Below are 17,918 nucleotides of genomic sequence, written 5' to 3' on the forward strand. Positions count from 1 at the left end.
ACACAAGGTTTTTTCCCCCCAGGCCCTTTTTTTTAGAGGTCTATTGATTTTCATAGACATTTCATAGACCGCCATCTTGAATTTAAGGTTCTCCAATGACTCAAAGATCAGATGGCTACATGTTGTAGTAAGTGCCTGCTGTCTACAGTTGACTCTATCATATGAGAAAACATGCTATTGAATAATAGCTATCACACTTTAAAATTCATACTGCACCTTGTCGGGATGGACCACCAGAACGGCCTTCCTGTAGAACTTTTTCACTTGGTCGGGCGTCACCAGGTCGGCCATACCCACAGGCTTCCAGCGAGTCTCGCCCTCCCACAGCACGGTGTGCAGGGTGGACAGCAGCGCTCTGATGTTCCTCTCCTTTCCCTCGATCCAATCCAGAAGCTACAGAGGACCAATGCACAAAGTCGATGGAGAACTACCAGCCCAACTATGAGTTTTGTGTTTTAACTTTCTCTCATCTCGGTCATCAAGTCGATCCCAACTGGACAGGTTGTCTTAGAAGCCTCTCATCCGAGCAGGGCTTCATCAGTTCACGCTCAAAGACTCGGTAGGACAGCTCTAGTCTGAGGGGACGGTGTAAGATCCAAATTTAGCACTCGTTTTGCACCACAAAAGAGTGAGATCACACTTGGTTGGGGTGTTCCTCTACCTTAGAGAATAAATGCTTGGATCCTGCATCATCCCCTCAGACTACAGCTGTCCTATATAGTCTTTGAGCATGAACTGACGAAGCTGATGAACTGCTCGGATTAAAGGCAAATTGTCTTCCAAATGAACTGAACAGTCCAGTTGCGATCAATTCTAGTCGACTAGAGGTGTCCTATCTAGTCTCCTATCTAGCCTTTGAGCATTTGCTGAAAAAGCCTGCTTGGATGCGAGGCCAAACATCTTTTCTGACAACCTGAACAGATCAGTTGTGACCGATTATAGCTGACCAAAGCCGTCCTATCATTGAGCCGTCATTGAGCATGAACTGATGAAGCCTGCTCAAATGAGAAGCGAGACATCTACGACAGCATGAACAGTCCAGCTGCAATCGATTTTAGTCGTCTAGAGCTGTCCTATCTAGTCTTCGAGCATGAACTGATGAAGCCTGATCATATAAGAGGCGAAACATCTAAGACAAACCAAACAGTCCAATTGCGATTTATTTTATTAATCTACAGCTGTCCTAGCTAGTCTTTGTGCATGAGTCGATGAAGCCTGCTCGGAGAGGCGAAAAGCCTTCTACCTGAACAATCCAGTCGTGATCAATTCTACGCCTCTCGAGGTGTCCTATCTAGTCATTGAGCATTAACTGATGAAGCGTGCTTGGATGAGAGGCGAAACGTCTTCAAAGACAAACTGAACAGTTCAGTTGCAATCAATTCTAGCCGACTAGAGCTGCCCTATCGAGTCTTTTAGCATGAACTGATTAAGCCTGATCAGATGAAAGGCGAAACGTCTATGAGTTGTGATCAGTCTGGTTGTGATCAATTTTAGCAGACTAAAGCTGTCCTTTCTATTCACTGAGCATGAATTGATGCAGACTGCTTGGATGAGAGGCGAAACGTTCAGGCAACCTCAACATCGATTCTAGTCGACTAAAACTGTCCTATATAGTCCAGTCTTCGAGCAAGAACTGATGAAGCCTGCTCGGATGAGTGACAAAGTGTCAAAGACAAACTGAACAGTCCAATTGCGATGAATTTTATACATCTAGAGCTGTCCTATCTAGTCTTTGATCATGAGCCGATGAAGCTTGCTCAAATGAGAGGCGAAAAGTCTTGTATGGCAACCTGAACAATCCAGTTGTGATCAATTCTACTCCTCTCGAGGTGTCCTATCTAGCCTAACCGATGAAGCGTATTTTGATCAGAGGCGAAACGTCTTCAAAGACAAACTGAACAGTCCAGTTGTGATCGTTTTTAGTCGTCTAGTGCTTTGAGCATGATTTGATGAAGTGAATAATGTATGTCGTTCACAATGAATTAAGAATATTTTTTCAAGAACATGCCTAGGGATAATAAAAAAAAACAGATGCCAGCCAAAAATGGTCCACGGGCCTCACTTAGGACTGATTTAGTGTAATTGTCTTATTGGGGGAATGTATCTGTTACCTGTAATTTTAGGGGATCCATTTCTTTTGTTATCTCCTCCCTCCTCATTTCGGCGATGGTCCTTGGCCCTTTTCTGTCGAACTTGGAGGAAAAACCCTGAGTGGACAGCAAGTCCCCAAAATCATCCTCCTTTACCTTTGGCTTGGGGCCTGCATCACGTCCAGAAAGAATGATTTCAGATGACTGGCTTCACGTATCACAAAAGCAGAGAAATGTTTGAACTAATGTGAGTACCGAATCCCGGAGCTCGCACGCCTCGCTCCTCCCGGCCTCCGATGACGCTGGAGAAGTTGAGGTTGTAGTTGGGCTTGGCCGTCTGCGCGCTGGGAGGCTGAGGGGCAGATGATGACTTGGATGCAGACCCAGATCCGGACTGCCAAGGCTTGTTCTGACTCGAGGGGCCTCTACCGGGCTGCCAGGACTGAGGCTTAGCAGAAGAAGAAGATGATGAAGAGGAGGAGGTAGTGGAGGCTGCTTTTGTGCCAAACGACGGCCCGGACATATTACTGTTGGTTGAATCTGGAAGAGACAACCTTGGTCGGTTAGCAAATTGAACAAGCAGATTGAATTCAATGAGTTAAATTCAACATAACTTGACCCGGTGCACTCACTTGGTAATTTGGAACTCAGGTTTCCCAAGTCGGCAAAAGGATCGAAGGTCTGAGATTTGGCCTTTGACATTGACGACATAGTGGAAGCTATAAGCATACAAATATGCAAACACATATATCAATAATATATATGTCAACAACAGCAAATGAAAAAACATACAGTATGTGTCATGTCTCACATAAGGATTGTGGATGATGGGCCAAATTCCCAAAAAAGTGCAGTTTTCCTTTAAGCCAGGGGTCTTCAAAATGCGGCCCACGCCATTTTTTTTTTTTTTTAAATTGGCCCATGCCACATTTTAAAAATCGAATTAAACAACGCAAAAACCCCCCAAAAAACTGTAGTAAAAAGTGAAAAAAATCATATTTTTATGAGAACATCGCAATATTATGAGAAAAAATAAGGTGCATAAAGTTGAAATATTAACAAAAAAATCTACTATTTTTTAAAAGTCATAAGATGAAAAACAAACAAAATAACAAATAAAGGCATTTTTGAAAAATTAGGTTGCAAAAAACAGGAGTGAAGTCAAGACATGATGGGAATAAATTTATTATTACGAGAAGAAGAAACTTTAAATAGTTGAAAAATTAAAAGGAAAAAAACACCAGCAGAAGTGAAATAAAAAGCTGTAATTTTACATGAAGTCAAAATATTAAGATAAAAAAGTCGTATTCTAACGAGGAAAATAAAGTTGCAATTTTATGAGAAAAAATAACACAATTTTAATAGTAAAGAATTGGAATACTAAAGAAAAGTATGACATTTTAAAATTTGTAATATTCTGAAAAAATCTATAAAGTTGTCATTTTTGGGGAACTAGGTTGGAAAAAAAAGTTATAATAAGGGAATTAAGTCATAATATGATGAGAAGAATACTGTATTTACAAGAATTTACAAGAAGTTAGATTATTTGGGGGAAAAAAAAGCGATGGGAAAAAAATGTGTTGGTGTACAACAAGTAGATCAAAGTGGACCTTCCATCCTTTCATTTTTCATTATGTGGCCCTCGCTGGAAAACGTTTTAAGCAAAGTTGTGCATCTATTAAGCCCCCGTCACACCAAGCACAAATCAGCACGAATCCAGCGTAACCAGACGGAATGAAAAGGTTTCAAAATTTTGTCCACATTCAGGAGAGGATTTGAAATTCATAAGCTTGGCTCCTTTTCTCCTTGGCCGTGTGACGTGATGTGCCGGCGGCTGGTGGTGGAGCTTGGCTCCTTTTTTCCTTGGCAGTATGAAGTGATGTGAATAAGCCAACTTTCCGAATGTGATCAGGATGCTTGGAATGCAGTTGGAATACCGTAAGGACCTTTAGAATGCAGTAAGAATTCCTTTAGAATGCTCTTTCATATTTTGGCTTGCCACAAGAATGAACCCTAACATTTGGAATGCACTGAGAATTTTTAAATAAACCACAAATTTTCAATCCAACGGTTCTGGCTCATTCTTCCTCTAGTGTGAACAGGGTATTATGAAAACAAGAAAGGAAAAAAGAAGGTTGTTGTTGGTATCAGTCGATATACAACGTTGCAATATCGGACATAAAAAATGGTATCGCGCCATCCCTTTGTATAAACATGGATCACATCTTCAGATATTGCCACCAACCTGCGCTGGTGTAGGCGGGCCTGTTGGCACTAGCGGCGCTCATGCCGGTGGACGTGCTCGCTGTCCAGCTGTCCCATCCCCCCAGGAGGTCAGGGTGGCTGGCGGACGACGTCATCTTAGGAGCATCATTCTCTAACTTATCTTTGAGGAGATAATAAAAAGACGGATTAGGATGTACGCGTGGCCTCCATGGCAGCAAACGACACCACGGCAGTGGACTCACTGAGGTCAAACAGGCTGGCGTTGGAAGCGGGGGCAGGGTTACTCTGGGCAGAGCTGAACCCGCTGCCGGCCGAACCATCCGAGCCCAACAAGTCCCCAAACAGGTCCGGACCGGAGGCCTGACGAGATGAGCCCACGCTGGAGCCCACGCCGGAGCTGGAGCCCATGCCGAATGGATCAAACGGGTCGCTCATGGCTACGGTGAAGGAGAACCAAATGGCATCAAATACATCACGTATATATTATACAATGCATAATTATCAGGGGTGCACAATAACTACTGGACCGATAATTATCGGGCCGATATGAGGGAACTATGACTTCTTACTGATAAATCCGCCCCAAATGCGGCGAGATTAGACGTACTGTGAGGGGGTGACCAAATCAAGCGCCCCTTTTGTCTCTTGCCTGTGACGTTAACGGCCTGTTGTAACTTCCCTCTGAGCTCATTTGTAAACAAACGTTCACTGTTGCAGAGACATTCCGCATGCTACTTGTACCAGAGCACAAGCACGCATTGAGCACACAAAAAACCTTATCAGCCACTTGAAACGCCACATCGCTACCTTGCCCCACAGCATGTTGTGCCGCCGTGTTTGAAAAGTGCAAAAGGTTTGCCAGAGACCTCCGTGGCGTCACACCGGCTGCTCGGAGCGTGTGCCCGAATACAGTGCACCTTGCTGGGCCATGCCTGGTGGCTCCTCCCATTCTAAACTCCAGTTCTCCTGACCTCCGCAGTGGCACACCGGCTGCTTGGAGCATGTGTCCGAATATAGTGCACTTTGCTGGTTCACAGCAGGTGCTCCCTCCCATCTATACTCTGGTTCTCCTGATCGTTGTCATGTGGTAGTAGTAATGTCATGATATTTGTTTAGGACAAAACAGATACAGTTGGTCAAATCCTAATTTGTTTGAGTCCTCCTTACTTCCAGGTGTGCAAAATGTACAGCTAAATCAAAATTTAAAAAAAAAAGTATGGTAGTATGGTATGATAGCGGTCTTAAGAAGCAGAAAGTATTGGTATGGCTTGAAAAAAAAAAAAAAAAGATATCGTGCATCTCTAACAGTTATTATGCAACAAATGCTCAATGCTCACGTTTCGACCCCCCGGCTTGCCCGCTGAAGAACAAGTCTTCCTGCGCTGCCACGCTGTGTCCAGCAGAGGGTGCAAACAGGTCATTGAGAAGGTCGCTGTGGCTGGAGGAGGCTTTCAGGCCCACCTGGGCGCCCGCATGGCCAGCTGAGGAGGGGTCAGAGTTCAAACCTAAGAGATCGGCTGTGTCGTTAGCGGGAGAGTCCTCGGCTGCAGTGGCCGGGGTCTGGGGGAAGAGAGAGAGAAACGTTTCAAAACAAAATCCCCAGAGTCGTTAAGCCGCTAAAAAGGTTCCCGTACCTGGAAGTCGGCATCAAACAGGGGTTCGCTGGTGTCCCGTGACAGAGGCTCCCCACTGGGGGCAGAGTAAGAGTAGGACTCTGCTTCTGACTGATCGCTTCCATCTTCCTGGTCATTCATGGATCCTCCTGCTTGATTATCAGAGGCATTCTGAGGGTTGCCGACATCTAAACACATAGACGGCGTCATCATTTCACGACAGGACCGCGATGAAGCTCTTATGAAAGAGTACCTTCCCAATCCAGAGTCTGGAAGAAGTTGTTGGCATTGGTATCCGTGCTCCCGGGAGACTCCGGTTGGTTGGCGGTAGAGTTTTCCAGTGTATGCGCTGTGGGCTGTGGTGGCAAACTGGAGTCATAGAAAGCCGACGACCCCGGCTGACGAGGCAGTTCCGGTTTACCTGCACGCGCAAGAGCATCGGGGCATAATTAGACTGCTCTTCCACACCCCTGCATATTTTAGTGCCACCTACCAAACTTGCTGAGGATCTCCTGCTGCTCGTCGCGAGAGGAGAAGAGGATTTTGGGATTGAGGCCCTTCGTCTGGAAGCCATCCCATGGTGGCGTCTTGGTGCTTGGCCTGTCCCTGGGCTCCACTTCGATGTCCAGGTTGACCTGGAACAAGTCTGGGTACTTCTCCTGGATGTCGCAGGCGTCCAGGTCGTACCTGCGGGACCAATTGTTGCATGATAGAGACTTCGCGAACCAGAACTTATGAGCGCATTATTCCACAATTGAAACCCACTTGGCAAACTTCACGGTGGTTGCGTTTCGAGGGACAAAGCCTGTGTGGAACTGGATTTGAAACATTTTCATGGAGGCCATCTGAAACAGCAAAGAAACGGGAAAGAATACTTGATAATCATCATCATTACTTTTCCTCATGATATTGTAAAATTACCACTTTTTTCTCTTAATATTTTGACTTTATTCTCCTAATGTAAATTTTTCCACACTTGAATTTTTAAAAATGACAACTTTAGTCGTGGTTTTGTTTGTTTCTCATGCTATTATGATGTCTTTTTTCTTTAATATTTCAACTTTATGCTCCTAAAATGCTGATCTTCATCATGGACGACCCCAATCGGACAGTAGAGTGCCAGCAGAGCTCATTCTCCAACCGACTCCTCCAGTTCCGTTCCCACAGTGGACTCCATTCATTCCACACGCCATCCAACTCTATAATACCTCACCTGTCAGTAAAAGATAATTCGCTACATTATCATGCTGTACCGTCTGCCCTTCCTTGTAGAAGGTGTAAATTTACACATATTTACTTATATTTTTGCACACTATTTATAAATACGCAAATCTTGGTTCTTATATTCTTTTTACTTTATTAATTAATGTCATTATTCTAGTAAAATTGCAACTTTGTCTTGATAAACTACAACTTCTTTCTCTTAATATTTTTACATTGTTTTTGTAAAATTACTGCTGATTTTACCATTTTTTAAAATGTTTTAATTATATTTTTAGAGTGTGACAGGGGACAAAAGAAAAACAGCCGTGGGTCACATTTTTGACACCCCTGTTCTATATTATGTCTTATTGTCCCTTACGTCGATTATATTGGGTAATACGGCTGTTAAAGGTGACTAAAGGGTGTTATTTCATCTCTACAGGGCTACGAAATGTATTTAGGTGGTCATGAACGGGTTTCTAGCTGCAAAAATGTTCGGTTTATAAATAAGGAGCCCATAAATGTGTAAATTCTCTTATCATGCTCGGATCTGGAACCAATTAACTGCCATAAATGAGGGATTAGCGTCGAAGTTTGTTTCAGTGTTTCACCTGTTTTTTGTGCTTTCACTTGTGTTTCATTTCTTTAAATATTTCAATTCTATGCTACTAAAAGGGCATGATTTTTCCTAATATTACAAATTTATTCTCCTAAAATTGCGATTTTCTATCTCCTCAGAATGTGACTTTTCATTCATTTCATTTTCCATTTCTTCTGCTGTTGTGTTTTTTTCTTTTAATTTTCAAACTATTTCAACTTCATCTTGTAAATTTTCTTTTCACGATGATTTTATGCCCATAATATTTTGACTTTATTCTTGTAACATTAGTAACTATGAGTAACTGGTAACTTTCTCCACAACCTAATTTTAAAAAATTACAACTTTGTTGTTTTGTTTTTCATAGTATTATGACTTTAAAAAATATGTATTTCAACTTCATGCTATAAAACAATGTTATTTTTCCTCATAATATTACGTTATTCTGCTAAAATATTAACTTTTTCTTGTTAAATTACAACTAGGAATGTCTGATAACGTCGGCCCACCGATACTACTGCCCCGATATTGGCATAAAAATATATCGGCATCGGGTTTGCCTATAATGAAAACCGAAAAAAAATGCTGTATATACAGTAGGCCTACAGGCTCCCGTACTTGCCGTCATCGAGGCATCCAGCGGCAATCAATATGTGGAAATAGTTTGTCACGTCCAGTATTATTCCTCACAGTCGGATCTGCACTTGGCATGTTGAAACCACGAGCGTGGGTGTGCCGCAGATAGCATCGACGTTAACTAACTCGTTAGCTTGTAGCGTCGCCGGCACGGTCTCATCGTCTCTGTTGTCAGTCGACATTTTTACCCACGTCGAGGGTCTCCAAATGTGGAGATGCGATTCACAACGAGAGAGGAGTCGAGGTAGGTGGCACCAATCAGTTTACTCTCCAGCAAGAGCTAAGTGGCTACAACAACCTCATGACCTGGAAACTGAAGTACCGTCGGTTGGTTGGTAGCTAGGTAGATAGACAGACATAGGTAGATAGATACTTTATTAATCTCAAAGAGAAATGTCTAAAATGTCTAAAACAATATTGTGGGTCACCACAATGTGTTACATCCATGACATGATATGTGATATTACACATATCAGCATCAGATCTGTTGATATTGGAATCGGAAATGGACATAAATACGTCTTTGGTTGATATTATGACTTTATTCCATAATATACAGTATATATAAAGTATATATATTATAAACGTTATGAATGTAATTTCTCTTTAATATTTCAACTTTATGCATCTAAAATGATCCTCAAAATATTACAAAGTCATGCTTGTTAAATGACAAATTTTTCTTGTTTGATTAAAAAAAAAAGTTATATTTTGACTTTATTCTAGTAAAATTACTGCAGATTTTTCCAATTTTTTTTGTTGTTCAGTTCTATTTTTAGACAAGGGGCCAATGAAAAAACAGCCACGTGTCGCACTTTGTGTGACACTTATTCACCCTCCTTTCAATTGCAGTGATAACTCCTGCATTAAATGTATGAGGAAAAAAATAAACACCTGATCTGTAGTTTTCGGAAAACATCCGTCAAATGCACACTTCTGTTTGTACCTTGGCCTGCAGACGTCCACCCAGAGTGGACCTGGCGTGGTAGATCACCACCAGTACATCTCCTTGGACCGTCACATTTAAAGGAATCTCTGCCCTTCCATCCTCTATCTTAAAATCCCTGCAAACAGGACACAATAAATATATTTTTAAGACATTTTAACCACCAGAAACATCAAGCAAAAAAAGAAAACCTTACTTCATCCTGTCGTACTCCTGTGAGGTGGTGAGGACCCTCTCGTCTCCGACGTAAACCTCGCAGAACGGCCTGCAGCCGTTGCGCTGCTTGTTGAAGAGGGGCACAGGCGTCATGGTGATGGAGTGGATAACGATGGGCTTGCAGTGGGGGATGATGGGCTCCTCCGCCATCATGTCACACATGTACTCGATGTACCTGGAGGTCAAACGACACGCCTCAAGTCAAGCATTTTTGGAGGGAAAGCCTGGCGGTAGAGGATCCCGGTTGGTGAGTCGGCACCTCTTGTGCGAGGGGGCGATGCCGGGCGGGCACCGCTTCATGGAGAACATGTAGACGGCCGCCTCGGCCGTGGTGAAAAGGCGGCAGAAGCACAGGAAGGAGCACACGGCCACGGCCGACGACGCTCTGCCGTCCTGCGGAGACAGTTGACGGGGGGAGGGGGGAGGTCACAAAGAGCGGTCGGCATTTTTGCACATCTCCACCCACCAGGCAGTGGACCACACAGATGTTCCTCTGGTCCTGTTTCAGCCACTGATGCATGTTCTTGCAAACGCTGTAAAGGCTGCGCAAGTTGGGGGAACGGCGCACCTGCCAGTTGCACTCGGAAACCTGTGCAAAAAAAGACAGTGAACTGCACCACCCACAAGGCATGCTGGGGAGCCCAGACGCACGCTGGCCTTCTTAATGTGAGCGTCAATATGGCTGCGTCCTGTCAACGTTCAATATGCTGATCTTTCTCAACAAGAGTGACTGGGCGGGACAAGGGTGAACAGGGGTGAACGGGGTGCCCAACGTGCAGCCCAGAGCCCATTTGTAGCTTACAACTGTTTTTTCTTTCTTTTATATATATATATATATATATATATATATATATATATATACACACACATACATATACATATACTGTATACATTATATATATATATATATATATATATATATATATGTATGTATGTATGTATAGGCATGTGGCACATTCTTTAAAAAAAAAAAAAACTGCAGTAATTCCACAAGAATAAAGTAAAAATATTAAGAGAAAAGTAAAGTAAAAATTTTAAGAAAATACGTTAACATTGTTAGGAAAGTAATTTTAGTAGCATAAAGGTAGAACTATTAAAGAAAGAATGCCGTATTTTTGTTGCAATAATATGAGAAACAAGCAAAACGACGAATAATGTAATTTTTGAAAAATCATGTTGTGGAAAAACGTATGATATTATGAGAATAAAGTCTTAAAGTCGTAAATCCCAGAAGAAAATTAACAAGAAGTAAGTGGAGTAAGTTGGACATTAAAAAGAGCAACAACAAAAGCAGAAATGGAAAATAACAGCTGTGACTTCATGGGAACAACATCCAAATACAGTCAAACTTGTCTATAGCGGCCACTACAGGGAGTCTGCAAAAGTGGCCGCTATAGACAGGTGACCTCTTTAGACAGGTTGGCGTCCAGTTTGAATGTTAACCAGTAGAGGGAAAAAAAAAAGAAAAAAAAGGGAAAATAATAATAATAATAATAATGTTGACCAGTAGAGGGCACTGCGGACTGCGGATAAAAGTTGTACAGCACCACTAGGCTTGTTATTATCATGGTTCATGGTTTTAATCCTGAACATGCATGAGTCAAACAGTAGCACATCACATAGTACAATTCACAATTTTGCATGTCCAAAAAGGAGTAGGAAGAAGCAAAGCTTATTTAATCCTACCCCTCATCAGTTTCACATCAGTTGCAATACATTTATTCACCTCTTGTTCTTCCAAGTGTACTTTGTAGGTCTACATGACAATGTAGTGCAATCATAGCCAAGGTTTTTACTTACTAAAAGGAAGCTAGAGGCTTAATAATAACTGATAGAATATATCCACGACCCACAGAACAAAGCTGTGCTAGTCATGTCTTACGCTTGTTTTTAATATTTTACTTTTTATACGGCAGAGTTGTCATTACAGCTTTAGTTCATCAGGAAGTGACGGGAAGTGACGGTGGGCGTCCCGAGCAGGAGAGCTAGGCTCAGTGCTAGCTGTGAGTTTGGAGAGAGTTGGGAAGTGTGTTTATGTTGGCGTGGATGTAAAGTCCTGCAGTGTTCTCCGCTGTTAATAAAGCCATTAAAGTGCATCGGCGACGTGAGTCTCTCCTTCCCCACAACAAGCGGCATTACAATATTGACCAGTGCACACCAGGAAATAAACGGTGTCATTTCTTACAGGCGTTGGCTGGACAGCTATGTAGTGGGGCTTGTTTAACCTTTGCCTTGTGGGCAAGCAGGAAGGAGAGACGATGCTGAGAGATGTGTGTGTGTTCTGAGCTGCTGTCTGGTGGCCGCGTTCAGTAAATAAAGTTGGCAGAAGCAACAGGAGAAGTTTCCTTCTTTGCTTCGGAGCTGAATAACTGACAAGTTAACAGACTAGTAGCGAACGGAAAAGAAGATGGCTTTTTTGTGTCAAATACAGAAGATGAGGACTTTGATGGATTTGTGGATGAGGATTGATGAAAAATAACGTGAGTACATTCTAAAATACTTCAATTAAGTACAACCCAACTCAGTTTTGCTCCCGCTGCCGCATGCATGCTCGCGTATGTTTTTTTTAAATTGTAACGTCGCTGGGAGCACGTCCTGTTCCCAGCCTACTTTGCGGTAATGTTTTGGTGCAAATGCTCTTAAAGTTACATGTTTGACCAGGAAATAGCAAGCTCAAAAGAAGACGGCTTTTTTATGTAGAACAACTGACAGTTTGTGTGGATCTTGTGAATGATTGTGACTGAGCTAGGACCCAGTAATTAAAGTCTACACACGACGGCTTCATTGATTGACAAAAGAAACTTTTTCGTGCATGAAGCTTCTACTTGAGTCGGTAATTTGGCCGCTATATGCAGTCAGATATTGACCAAGGGAGACAAAATGGGTGGCCGCGTTGGACAGGTGACTGCTATACACAGGGTCTGTAACATGTAAATTTGCAGCGGGGGATTTTTCAGCGGCAGCTATAGGCAGGTGGCCGTTCTATAAAGGTGGCCGCTAAGACAGGTTTGACTGTATTACCAGAAAAAAAATCTTTTTTATTTTTAAACGAGAAAAAAGTGGTAGTTTTACAAGAATAGACTGAAAATAGTGTGATGAAAAATAATTCATTTTAGTAGTAGAGAGTTGAAAACACATCATTTTTTCAAAGTCGCAATGAAGAGAGAAAAAAAACTCTTATATGAATGAGAAAAAAGCGGTAATTTTTCACAGAATAAACTTGGAATATTATGAGGAAAAATATAATTTTAGTAGCACAGAGTTGAAATATTCAAGAAAAAAATACCAATTCTTTTTTTTATAAGTCGCAATATTAGGAGACACAAAACAAAATAAAGTTGTAATTTTTGGAAATGTGAAGCTGAGGTTAAAGTTAGAATATTATGGGAATAAATTCATGATTACAATAAGAAAAGTAGAAAGTTGGGGAAAAAACAGCATAAATTGAATAAACAGCTGTAATTTTATGGGAATAAAGTACAAATATTGAGAGAAAACAGTTCTATTTCAACAAGAAAAAATGGTAATTTTACAAGAATAAACTTGTAATTATGAAGAAAAAATCTGTCATTTTAATACTTGAAATATTAAGATTTTTTTTTTGTTAAGTTTCAATATTATGAGAAACAACACAAAATAAAGTTTTAATTTTATGGGAATAAAGTCCAAATATTAAGAGAAAAAAAGTTGTATTTTACGAGAAAACAGTGGTAATTTTACGAGAATAAACGTGGAATATTATGAGGAAAAATAATGTCATTTTAGAAGTTGAAATATTAAAGAAAATATTTTTAAAAGCCGCAATATTATGAGAAACAAACAAAATAAAGTTGGAATTTTTGGAGAACTGGTTTGGGGGGAAAGTTCTAATTTTATAGGAATAACGTATTATAACGTATTAACGTATTATATTACCAAAAAAATAAAGATACAAAGACTATTTAAGAAGAAAGTTGAAATATTTGGGAAAATGAGGGAAAAAAGGAGCAAAATTGATACTCACAATAGTTTTTTTTTTTTTTTTTTTTTTTACCTTTATGACAAAGCTGACAAGCAGTTTTTAAAAAAAGAAATATAATAGAATCCTTTCATTTTTCACGATGTGGCCCTTACAGGAAAAATGTTTGGACCCCCCCACTGGATATAGTACCTGTCAAAAATATCGATACACTTTCTCATGTTATAGAATGACAAGGTGTGCCAAAACTTTTGTCCGGTGCTTTCTCATGCGTTGCTTTACAGAATGTCAAAGTGGCAAAGCTGCATCCTTTCTTCATTATCAAACATACCCTGTTGTGGAAGCGAGACGGCCTGTAGGAGCGCTTGGAGAGGTTGTAGACGGCGTAGTGGCCCGGGTGGCGGGAATCCAAGAAGAGGCGCACATCCTCGATGTTGTTCTTTATCGCCGACTCCACCCCCTCGGCTGGGAACGACATGACTGCACACAAACGCGAACACGTACATACCAGCTGTTATTAGTGCCGCCAAGGGCAGCGCAAGCGCAGCGTGGAGGTTTTGTTTTTGCCGGCGTTTATCTGTTTGTGCTCAAAATAACTTTAAAAGTTCTGAATGGATTTGGATGAAATTTTCAGGAAATGTCGGACATAGAATATGGAAGAATTGGTTACATTTTGGAGGTGATCAGAATCACCGTCTGGATCCAGGAATTTTTTTTAAAGGATTCTTTAACATTGCGAGTTTTTGGCATTTACTCCACAAATAAAATGTTCAGAGCACTTGCTCAGGACATTTAGCCTTCCTGGTACATTGCACTGCTGGGTGTTAGCATGCTAATGTTGCCATACTTGCATTTTTGGTATTTTCACAGCTAGACGCATACATAAATACTTAACACTATCATGCTCGGTGTTACCATGCTAATGTTAGCATGTTAGCATTGTTAGCAAGCTAACATTAGCATAGTAGCATTTTCAGACATTTTCCATAGGTAGACACTATTATGCTAGAGCACATGTGTCAAACTCGTGCCCTGCAGGGCTGAGAATGCTGCAGGTTTTCTCTCCAACCAGTTTCTTCAGCAGGTGATTTAATTGATGAGCTCCTTCCCTCAAACTGAAGGTGTTGATCATTAAAATCACCTGCTTTAGTGACTGGCTGGAAAGAAAACCTGCAGTGTCTCGGCCCTCCATGGCACAAGTTTGACACTCCTGTGCTAGAGGTTAGCATGCTGACATTAAGATGTTTGCATGCATTGCCAGCATGATAACACGAGCATACTAGAATTTTTTGCAATTTCCATGACTATAAACTTACAGTAAGCAGACACTTAGCGCTATCAAGCTAGGTGTAACCATGCTAACATTAGCATTGCTAGCATGCCAATGTTAGCATACTTGCATTTTTTGCCATTTTCATGGGTAGACACATATAAACACTACAATCATGCTTGGTGTCAGCATGCTAACATTATGCTAGCATTGATAGCATGCTAATATTAGCATAGCAGCATTTTTAACCGTTTTACTGGGTAGACACTTATACAAACACAATACACAATACAATCATGCTAAATGTTAGCATGCTAACATTAGCACAGTACACTTTTTCAACCAATTTCATAGGTAGACACTATTATGCTAGGTGTTAACATGCTAATGTTAGGATGTTAGCATTGCTATTATGATAACACAAACATACTAGCATCTTTCACAAATATGAACTTAAGTAGACACGCTATTATGCTAGGTGTTAGCATGTTAGCATTCTTTAAGTCATTCAAACCCTTCCATGGTATGTTTTCATGGTGAAGGAATCTAAATATGTAGATAAAATAAATGTAGGACTAACATTTATGGTGTAAATGACAATACGGGGGGAACTATGCCACCTGGCGGAGGTCTCTCCGAGTGCTTTTCTAGTGTTACAATGACAAAAACCAAACAAAAAAGGTGCATTTGTGGATTTCATGAGGTCGGGTTGCCCACCTGCTATCCTGGAGGTGATGTAGGATATGTCCAGGTCACCTTTGGCGTAGCTGCAAGACAGATGACATCGTGAAGAGGACTGTATGACAGGGGTGTCCAAACGTTTAACACAGAGGGCCGCATGCTGACAATTCAAAGGATATGGGGGCCATTTGGATATTTTTGGCCACAACCAGTCAAGTATGCTCAGAAATGACATACAGTGAAGAGCGTGAAAGTGAAAGTGAAAGTGAAAAGTGAAAAGTGAAGCGACGTTATTCTTCCTTGCGGCATTGTTCTACTGTATTCTTCCGCCGCAACTAGTTCGCCTCACGGACCACAAGTCTCATAAAAAAAAATCAAGTTTTACTTTGTATTGTTTTACCAACATTGAAAGAAGTCAAGGTGCCAAGCACCAAACTGATGATTCTAATAAGAATAATTGTATTATAATTGTATTATTATTGTATTACATTGTAATTGATATAGTAATGAATAAATAAATACATCAGTTAGATTGACAAGAAATAAATGAGAATGTTTCCTTCAAAATTGACAATACATTTAGCAAGAAAGATTGCCTTTTTGATTTTTATTTGTTTTCCAAATAATTCTTTTTTTTAATAAGTAGATATATTTAAATACATTTAAAAAACAATATAAAAAACAATAATATAACAATACTAAAAGAGTTCAAAATACAATGAGTATACAACTACTGTATAATTCTAATCATTTTAATTAATAATAAATTATAGTAATCATCAATAAAAAAAATGGATTTGGCAACACAAAATAACTTTTCAAAATGTGTCAGTTTTATGAGAATAAACTCATATTAGGAGGGAAAATGATGTCCTTTTAGTAGCAAAGGGGTGAAACATGAAAGAAAAAATAAATTATTTTTTGAAAGCTGTAATATTGTAAAAAAAATAATAAAACAAAAGGTGGTCATTTTTGTCAAATGAGGCTGGGGAAGAAGTTAGAATATTATGGGAACACAGTGTTTCCTCGCTCTATCGCGGTTCACCTTGGACATTTTTTTTTTTTTTACTGCGTTTACACTCCTACAAGCTGAGCGTGGCCCTTTAAGAAGAATTGCATTGTGGGAAGTTGAGTGTGTCTCTTCCCTCTCTCATCTGTCTGCACCGCCCATTGTCTTCTGCGTCCTGATTGGCTGTAGACCATTGTCAATCTCCTTTGTGCCGCCCTGCCACGTCTCCTGTGTCATTGCTAGCTTGCTACCTTGTGGTCATTGCATGTTTGCAAGTTTCTCCCTGACATAACCCACAATGTGGACGACGCGAGTTACTTAAGAATTTCTTGTGTCCAACCTAGTAGTTTGACCATTAAAATTCAAACAAAATTTGAACTTTGAAAGTATTTAAACAAGAGAGAAATGTGAGAAAATGTTAATGCATATCTGAGAAAAGTGTATAAAGCAGTTTTACAGCCTTAAAACATATAGAATCATTGTAAACAAATAAAGCTGGCTACTTAGCGGATTTCACTTATTGCGGGCTATTTTGGGAACCTACCCCCACGATAAATGAGTAACACTGTAAAGTCAAAATATTAGAGGAATAATGTCATAAAATAACATAAAGAAAATCACTAAGATTATTTAGGAACAACGTGCAAATAGTTGGAAAATAAAAAACACAAAAACAAAGCAGAAATGGAAAAACAGCTATAATTTTACAAGAATAAAGACAATATTGAGAGAAAAAGTCATATGTTATTTTTTAAAAGTTGTAATATGACAAGAAACCAAAAAAAGTTTGGGGAAAAAGTTTTAATACGAGGGCAATAAAGTCAAAATATTACAAAATTATTTAAGGAGAAAGTTGAAATATTTGTAAAATTTTAGAAAAGAGAATAAAATATAAAAGAGTGAAGTTGATATTAATTACACATTTTCACCGGTCCATGACAAAGCTGAGATGCAGTTTTTTTTTTCTTGAAACACTGTACTGTATATAGAACGTCTTTGCATATCTAAATATCAAAGTGGCATGTTTCACTATGTGGCCCTCGCTGGAAAAAGGTTTGGACATCCCCGGTTTAGATGCTGGACTGAGGTGTGGGAGAGGGAATCTGCTACAAGTCATTGGAAAGCCTTTCCTGACTGCTAGATGGAAGACTTTCAACACACTCATGAACACTGAGAGCAAACGTAGGGCAAAGCAGTGGAGCGACGAGACACGATGAGACCGCGTGATGCTGGTTAAGACAAACAGCCGTTTAGTTTGCAACCATTCATGCACTGACACACTTTTCCTATTAGTGCTCTTACAACAACGGCAGGTGATTGACTGTCTTGATTGTGGGATTAAACAAACACACTTCTGGTTTGGCAGAATGTTAAACGTGCCGTGTCAGCACCAGGAAGCTGTGATTGCAGACACAACAAACGGCTTAGTAGAGGTTTTACACATCTAAATGACACACAAACTACGGGAACAC

The 17,918-nt window shown here is 40.4% G+C and overlaps 1 protein-coding gene across 3 annotated transcripts in view; it reads right to left on the reverse strand.

The window, feature by feature from the left end:
- The window catches only part of gak (cyclin G associated kinase), a 47,006-nt gene that overhangs the window by 4,943 nt on the left and 24,145 nt on the right, over positions 1–17,918 (reverse strand). For all 3 annotated transcript variants that reach the window (XM_054772596.1, XM_054772597.1, XM_054772598.1), the window contains 17 exons: positions 15,474–15,523; positions 13,818–13,966; positions 9,995–10,117; positions 9,788–9,921; positions 9,509–9,703; positions 9,313–9,430; positions 6,695–6,774; positions 6,423–6,616; positions 6,183–6,350; positions 5,951–6,117; positions 5,654–5,876; positions 4,559–4,753; positions 4,336–4,476; positions 2,723–2,809; positions 2,346–2,630; positions 2,112–2,260; positions 217–393 (listed from right to left, as the gene is read on the reverse strand). In XM_054772596.1, coding sequence (XP_054628571.1) covers positions 217–393; positions 2,112–2,260; positions 2,346–2,630; positions 2,723–2,809; positions 4,336–4,476; positions 4,559–4,753; positions 5,654–5,876; positions 5,951–6,117; positions 6,183–6,350; positions 6,423–6,616; positions 6,695–6,774; positions 9,313–9,430; positions 9,509–9,703; positions 9,788–9,921; positions 9,995–10,117; positions 13,818–13,966; positions 15,474–15,523 — 2,635 coding nt within the window. The remainder of the gene's footprint in view (positions 1–216; positions 394–2,111; positions 2,261–2,345; positions 2,631–2,722; positions 2,810–4,335; positions 4,477–4,558; positions 4,754–5,653; positions 5,877–5,950; positions 6,118–6,182; positions 6,351–6,422; positions 6,617–6,694; positions 6,775–9,312; positions 9,431–9,508; positions 9,704–9,787; positions 9,922–9,994; positions 10,118–13,817; positions 13,967–15,473; positions 15,524–17,918) is intronic.

This window comes from Dunckerocampus dactyliophorus, chromosome 4, assembly GCF_027744805.1.
Source record: "Dunckerocampus dactyliophorus isolate RoL2022-P2 chromosome 4, RoL_Ddac_1.1, whole genome shotgun sequence".
NCBI classification, from domain to species: domain Eukaryota; kingdom Metazoa; phylum Chordata; class Actinopteri; order Syngnathiformes; family Syngnathidae; genus Dunckerocampus; species Dunckerocampus dactyliophorus.